The sequence below is a fragment of the Spermophilus citellus genome (genome assembly GCF_964194105.1).
Source record: "Spermophilus citellus genome assembly, chromosome: 2".
NCBI classification, from domain to species: domain Eukaryota; kingdom Metazoa; phylum Chordata; class Mammalia; order Rodentia; family Sciuridae; genus Spermophilus; species Spermophilus citellus.
The window spans coordinates 243519121-243527497 of NC_138183.1; the positions used below are offsets into that span (position 1 = coordinate 243519121).

Sequence of the window (8377 nt, forward strand, 5' to 3'; positions counted from 1 at the left end):
CATACCTTGTTCTTGTTCTCTTAATCTTTTTTCTTTCCTAAAGCCTTGTTTAGCCCTAGTAGTGGGCGCGTTAGGATTGATGTTATTTGTTAATGTCAATCCTAATTGATCTAGGACATCTCGTCCCCATAAATTTACAGGAAGATGATCCAATACATAGGGCTGTATAGTTCCTTCACATCCTTCAGGATCCCTCCAATCTAATACCATAGCACTTCTATGGGGATTTGTTGCCACTCCTAGGCCTCGAAGCGTTTGAGTGGCTTGTTGTAATGGCCAATATTTTGGCCATTCTTGACGAGAGATGACACTAAGGTCAGCTCCTGTGTCCAGCAGCCCATTAAAGTCATGTCCTTGAATATTTAATTTTAGCATTGGGCGAGAATCTAAATTCAAAGACAGCATAGCCCAATCTACACCTGTGGAGCCTAATCCCTTGGAACCTCTTTCTACATTACAACTGGAAAATTTATCATGCAGGCTGGGTATTATTAATAACTGTGCTATTCTATCTCCTGGTGAAATTACTGATATACCTCTTGGAGAACTAGCTATAATTTTTATTTCACCTTCATAATCGGGATCAATTACCCCAGGACTTATCATAAGTCCTTTTAGTGTAGAAGAACTGCGTCCCAATAATAAGCCTACTGTTCCCTGGGGAAGAGGTCCTTTTACTCCTGTGGGAATGATTTGAATTCCCATCTCTGGGGTTAGTACTGCTCTGGCAGAGGCGCAGATGTCCAGCCCTGCGCTCCCTCTAGTTTGTCTGATGAGGGATTTAATGGATAATGCGTCCTGGGCACTACCTTGATGGGGCTGTTGGGTTCCTCCATTGCCCCATATATTTGTGGTTTGGGGCCCCGGGGCATTGGGCCCTCTAGTCCGTTTTTTGGCAATGGAGCTTGATACCTTTCTCCACGATATCGTGGGTAAACACTTGGTCCTTGTTCGTTTTTTGATAACGGAATACCCTCTATGGTGGTTTGAGAACGGCATTCATTAGCCCAATGTCTCCCTCTACGGCATCGTGGGCAAATACCTGGTATTCTATTCCTTTGATATCCAGCTTTGTTAAACCCTCCTCTTATGGGGCAACTCCTTTTAAAATGTCCTGTTTGATTACAATTATAGCATGTTCTTGGCCTGGCATCTAAAGCCTGTTGTACTGCTGCTAAGACTTGCCCCTGTTCATTAATGTCTCTACATAATTTAATATATGTGTTTAAATCCTCATGTCTCCATGGTCTAATGACCTCTCTGCAGCAACGATTTGCTTGGTCATAAGCCAGTTGTTTTATAAATGGCATTACCTGTTCTGTATTTCCAAATATCCTAGAGGCTGACTGAATAAGTCTATCTACAAATTCAGCATAAGGTTCATTAGTTCCTTGTATTACCTTAGATAATTGACCTTGTAAGTCTCCATGCCCCTGTAAAGTTTTCCATGCCCTAACTGCATCTACAGCAATTTGTGCGTACACACCAGGGTCATATTCAATTTGTTGTCTTTGACCCTCATAAGGTCCCTTCCCCAAAAGCATTTCTATATTTCTTTGAGGATAGCCAGCTTCTGCATTTCGCCTAGCTGTCTCCATGCAAAATTCCTCATTGGCAACCTTCCATAACAAATATTGTCCTCCGTCTAGCACAGATCGACACATGTTAGCCCAATCTGCTGGTGTCATGTCCAAGTTGGTAACAGATTCGACCATGCTTATTGTGAAGGGAGCTTGCGGCCCATAGGTCGTTACAGCCTCCTTTAATTGCTTTATTGTTTTGAAATCTAAAGCACGGTGAATTCGTTGCCCTCCTGCCTGCTCAAGTACAGGGCATGCTAATCTTTGGGGTCCTGCCTCAGAATTCCGTCCATCAACTACGGGAATTGAGGGCCGCTCAGCGGTAGATGGAGCTGTTGGCTGAGTTACGCCCTCTGGTGATAGAACGGAGTTGGTAGCAACCTCCTGTTGTAATTCTCCACCTGATGGCTGCTTGTCCTCTAAGCTTGCTTTCTTTAAATTCTCCTCTGTCTGACTAGCTTGAGAGACCTTCTCTTTTGCTTGACCTAGCGTTTTTTCTACCATAGTCTGGACCTCTAACAATTTACTTAACAGTTTTTCGGTTTGTTTTTTATTGGATTCTAATCTACTATAACCTAACCCAATAAGGTAGGATAAAACAAAGCCGAAGCAGAATGAAACAAAGACGGAGCAGACAATGGTTGTATCAATTTTCTCTTTCTCAGGGCTGAATAACTTTAAACCTTGAGCCAACCATTTTTTCCAGTTCGCCTGAGAAAATTCTAGGGCTAGGGAGCTCGAAATGAAAACAAAATAAATCAAAACAAGAACACATTGTTTTCTGAGAAGGTCATCCATCCTGTCGCCTTCCCTCAGGGGCGAGCAATTTACTCACCTCTAAGCTTCAGGCGTTCCCCGTACGGGCCACCAAATGCCGCAGTCTTGGCTGGGCACAGAATCACGAGCCAATCAAGCAGGAACAAAACTTTATTTTGAAAAAGCCGCTAACACTCTCAGCGCCAGCAAGTCAAAAACCGGTCCTCCCACGAGGGTGTCCGACCGGAACCGCGCGCCGACCGGAACCCCGGGGTCCCCCGGACCTCCCCCGGAATTTCCTCCTACTATCCTTCCCCAACCAATGGGAACTCTCCAAGAGTCTGGTAACATGAGTCCGTAACATGAGTCCGGTAGCAGGCCAAGGTGAACAGCGGGAGTCCAATTTGCATATGAATGTAAATCTTAACATAATCATCTCAGTGGCTAGCTGGCGTCACTTTACAACCAAAGGTGCCATACATTGTATATTTGCTTGTGGCTCCTAGCATATTAATATATAAATAAAATGAAAAACAATAATACTAATGACAAATTCAATTTGTTTAATAGAAGTAGGATTGTGCAGAATATATATCTAATTAATATACCACAATGATATGGTAAACAAATGTAATTTGTAGTGTATGTGTGTATGTCAAGGACAACAGTATTGGGTATATATATATTCTTCTGTTTTTATTGAAGGATTAAAATTATCCATAGTAGGGGGGTTAATTGTGACATACGCATACATGCACACAACATAATTGATCAGTTTCTTTCCCTAATTAGCTCCCCTCTTCCTCTCCTGCTCCCTTACCCTGGGTCTCCTTTCTCTACTCTACTGGTCTCTCTTCTATTTTAATGGGATCCCTTTTTCTCTCTCTTTCTCTAACTTCTGCATATAAGAGAAGACATTTGACCCTTGACACCACTGTGCATCTCTTGTGTGGAGCCACTCAGAGAATGTAACTTTTCCCTAGGCCAAACTGGGTAACCAGCTGGGCAGGGTGGATAACTGACCTGCTCAGGGATAGGTGCCCAAGGCCCATGGAGTAAAAATAAGGTCTATCAGACCCGGGGGTCATTGTCACCGTTTCCCTTATGCATGGTGGTTTTCTCAGGACTAGATCTGTAGGTACTATCCCCATGGCTGCCTGTAGGTAAGTTCCCCCATTCCCTCTTCTCCTTGAGTTATCACCTCTCTCCTCTCAGCCTCTAAAAGCCCTGAAAGAGGGTTTGAGGATGTGGAGGCAGGTGGATTCACATGGCAAGCTCCCAACAGTTAAGTAGTCCTGGGTCAAGCTGAGACTATACACATCAGCTCGTTTACAACACAGATGATAATTCTCTACTTGTGCAGAACAAACCAGAAAGCCTACTCCGGAAGGACTCTTCCAGTTGATGAAAATCTTAGGTGGGGTCTGCAGTAGATGTCACCCATGCTTCCTCTCCACAGCTGGGGTAGGCAGCATAAGCTCTAAGGGAAGTCATGGCCACTGCTGGGGCCAGAGGGCCCAATTTTTCTAGAACTCATCCTAGGTCCCCCTCTCAGTTTCTTCATCTGTAAATTGGGGCAAAAAATCCATGCTGTATGTCATGAGGAGTGAATGAGGGTTCACATGTGAAATTACTTTGAAAACATGAAAAGTACCACAGAAATGTGCTGGGAATGGTCATTAATTCCGGAGCTCATGAAAGCCCAGTGTTCCAAGCCAACAGGCAGCGTGAAATCCCTTCTCCAAGCAGAGGCAGATGGCAGGGACACTTTCCAAATCACTTTGGGAAGATGGAGATCATTCAGCCTCTAGTAGTTCTATGGGAGCCTCTCTGGATCTTGGGAGGCAGGGAGGACCCAACTGGAAGTGGGAGGAGGTGGGGGCCACCAGCAGGTGTAGGAGTGATGCTGAATGACAACACCTGGACACACTGCAGGGTCTACAGCCAGGCCCTGTTGGTGCGGAGTCTCCTTCCCTGGTGTCTAGGTCCCCTCTCCTGTTCTTTTGAAAGCAATAAAGTCTCTTGAGGATCACACAGGAGGAACAGTAGGACCTGAGTATGGCAGGGGGGCGGTCAGAGTTGGAAGTGACCAGTGCAGAGATGGGAAAGGCCACTTTGCTGCCCACAGAAATCAGGGACAGCATCTCAGAAAATATGAAACTAAACCAGGAGGGGAGGGGAGCAAAAGGGTACTAGGGCAGGGTCTCTAGCAGTCTGGAGGACTTAAGATAGGGAGAAGAGGGCACGGTGAGTCCCCTACGCCTCCACTACCCTAACTGTCTGCTTTGAGCTGTCTGGATGGTGGCGTGTGCAACATCTACTAAGGACCACTTCTATTTATTCTGACTTTTATGACTTTTATGTTATGCTAGTGACACAGAGGACCATCATCTTTCACACTTTAAATAAGTCAAACTGAACCATTGCACACAACACATGTGCAAAAAGAAATTGTACATGAGTAGCACCAACATTAAGCCCTCTTTGGCTAACCCTTCTGGACCTGTAACTCCCAAGAAGTGTAGACAGGGAGAGAAAGAAGCCAGTAAAGGACCCACATGTGTTGATCACACCCAGAGGCTAGAGAAGGCTCTAGAGAGAGAATGTCCTGGGTATGGCTGTGAATCTAATATATGTCTGATTTTGGAAGTATAACCACAAAGTCTAAGCAGTTGAGAAATGAGTCTTAAAAATACCTCTGCTAATGTGCTCATCTGGTCAGTCAGCCAGGGGACAAGGCATTACAGGCTGGGCTTTCCCAAAGCCATATCAAGTAGCAGGTATGAGAGGGGGAGCTGGGTCCATGCTCAATGCATTGGGGTCTGTGAGTCTTGTGGGTTTCCTGGACCCCAGAAAGGCTGGCTGAGGCCACTGCGGGAGAGAACCATAGCAGCAGGGGCATCTCAGAGTGCCTGTCAGGATTGTCTTGAAGTCTGGTGGCTCATATTGCAGACCTGGCAGGACTGCCTGGACTCCTCAGCTGATATGCTGTCCAGACCAGCACCTCCCTTTCCTGGAGTTGCTGTTGAAGGCTGTGTAAGCTTGTGACATCAGTACACTCTCATTTGGGGTTCAGTGCCTTTACCAAATGCCTCTTCACCTGCCTCAGTTGTGGAGAGGATCTGAGCCAGATCTAGGTTTGAAACATGGTCATCAATCGGAGACCAGGAGACTGGAGTCAGATTCATGAGGTTCCCTCGTGTGCCCATGCTGGTAAAGGACCAGGTGGGAGTGTTCGTATGTGGTCTTCCCATCTCCTCCCCCTCCCAGGATATTCCACAGCTACATAGCCTAGGTAGGGAAGGGAGTCTTCTCCCTTTACCCTTCTTAAGTCCTCTTCTTTTTGGACCGACTTATTTTAGAGAGTCTGTGAACAGCTACATTTTGAAAATGGGAGAAGGGACAGTAATCCAACTTTCCTTTCCTTTAACATACTATTTTGGTTATTCTGGGTCTCTTGGATTCCCTCATGAATTTAAAAATAAGCTTATCAATATCTGCAAAGCCAACAGGAGATGGACAGGAGGAGGTTGACTCTGTAAATCTATTGGAGAGTATTTTCAGCTTTAGGATTTTGATTCATGAACAAGGAGTGTCTTTCCAAATTTAGATTTTATTTCATGTCTTTCAATGATGTTTTATAATTTTAAGAGTATAAACATTGCTCAAACGTGTTCAATAGATGTCATAAGTTCTAGTGTCCTACAGCACAGTGATATAACTATAGTTCACAAAATACTATTATATATTTTACAAAGAACCAGAAGAGTTCAAAGCCTCCAAATATAAAATAATGATAAGAAGATGGAAATGTAAATTATCCTGATTTGATCTGTATACATGTATTGAAATATCACATTGTATGTACAATTTTATGCACATTTTTTATGTTAATCAAAATTTTTAAAAATTTTAAAGGAATGGAAAAGATAACTATCATGATTTGATCAGTACATGCTATATAAATGTATCAAGTCATCCCACAAATATGTACAACTAAAATAATAATAAAATATTTGTATTTTTAATATGACATGTGCACATTTTAAATGATGTTACACAACATGATGCATTTTACCATTAAATTACATAGTTAAAATGCCTCATGTCATTGAAGAAATTGTTGCTTCTATGGTTTTGAACAAGCTGTTATCTGTTAGATCAATTAAGAATAAGAAAAATAAAAATTTTTATTTTGCCTCCAAAATGTATAAAAATAAAGCCCTCAAGAATACCTGAAAAAAATCATGTTTGTTATTTTTACCCATGCTCTTTTCATTACTTTTAATGATTTTAAGTGGAATTCTATTAAGTTTACTTTCAGATTATTAACTGCTTATATATACAAATACCATTAATTTTTGTATACTGATCTTCTACATCAAGACTTTGCTTATTTCATTTATTAATTCTAATAATTTTCAGTTGATTGTTTATGATTTATATAATAAAGTTCCTGCTATCTGCAAGTGTATTTAACAAGGTACAATAGTTTTATCTTTTTTGCCTTTTATTCTAACATAGGAACGACCACAGTATAGAACACAAATGCATTCATCATTTTATAAATAGTTACGTGAATAGGCTTTCTAATACGGAATAACCAGGTGGTTACTGAAATTTTATTAAGATAAAATAATTACTTATATTGGGATAAAATGTGACAAAAACATATACTTCTTAGAACTTCATTAAAACAATTATATTTTCAAATTTGTGAATACTTAGAACTGTTTTTGAATTAAAGGAATAATATTAGATGATTTTATTTTGTATATATCACAAAGTATTTAACATTGGATTACTGCATACAGTAATTATAAGAGGGATGAAATAACTTTTTTGTGGGTTTTACATCATTAAAGAACTAAACCTAGAGAAGATTTTGCCTTTTTAAAAACCTTCTTGAGTGCACTCTTGACCTCCTTGTTCCTCAGGCTGTAGACCACAGGGTTCAGCATGGGGATGACCATAGTGTAGAACACAGATGCAATTTTGTCAGTGTCCATGGAGTGACTGGAACTTGGCTGTAAATACATGATGATGACAGTCCCATAAAAAATAGAAACTGCAATGAGGTGAGAAGCACAGGTGGATAAAGCCTTCTGGTATCCCCTACCTGAGTGCATCTTCAAAATGGTGATGAATATGAACAGGTAGGAAATCAAGATAACAAGAAGGGCAAAAAAAACATTAAAAGTTGACATAAGAACAAGAATCAGTTCGGCGACATGTTTATCAGAGCAAGTTAGAGTCATGACAGCAGGAATATCACAGAAGAAGTGATGGACCACATTGGTCACACAGAAAGAGAGGCAGAACGTGTCTCCAATTTGCATAGAAGCATTCAGCAAACCAATGGCATAGCAGCCTATGGCCAGACGAGTGCACACAGTGTTTGTTATGATGGTGGAGTAATGCAGGGGCTGGCACACTGCTGCATAGCGGTCATAGGCCATTGTGGTCAGGAGGTAATTTTCTACAGTGGCAAAGACTGCAAAAAAGAACATCTGAGCAGCACAAGCATTGTAGGAGATGACCTTGTCTTCCATCAGCAACCCAGCCATGACCTTGGGAGTGACAGCTGAGGAGGAACAAAAGTCCACCAGAGACAGGTGACTGAGGAAAAAGTACATGGGGGTGTGGAGGCGGGAGTCCAGCAGGATCAACGTGATCATCCCCAGGTTCCCCACCAGAGTGATGAGGTAGACGAGAGTGAACATGATGAAGAGGGGAAGCTGCAGTTGTGGGGCGCTGGTCAGTCCCAGCAGGATGAACTCCCTCACCTCCGTGTTGTTCTCCATGGGTGGTACGTTAGGACCACCAGGTGCTGTGTAGCAAAGAGGAAAATTTTGGTTTTGAAAAGCAAAACCCAGTTGAGCAGAAATGGAAAAGTGTAAGCATTACTTTATGATGATTTTTCAGTATTCTCTAGATCTAAAGTGTTGGCATGACCATACAATGTAGTGGGCGATTTATCTAAACAGTAATTTGCTTTTGAAGAGTAAGGGTTTCATGGATGGTCTTCCCAATTTGTTAAT

At 42.2% G+C, this 8377-nt stretch overlaps 1 protein-coding gene across 1 annotated transcript; it reads right to left on the reverse strand.

Annotated features, from left to right (window-relative positions):
• Nucleotides 1–7195: 7195 nt before the first annotated feature.
• On the reverse strand, nt 7196–8140 carry LOC308641161 (olfactory receptor 5B17-like; the record flags this gene model as incomplete). Its single annotated transcript, XM_081279471.1, has 1 exon — nt 7196–8140. One exon carries the CDS (start codon nt 8138–8140, stop codon nt 7196–7198), a length of 945 nt encoding a protein of 314 aa, XP_081135597.1.
• Nucleotides 8141–8377: the final 237 nt, after the last annotated feature.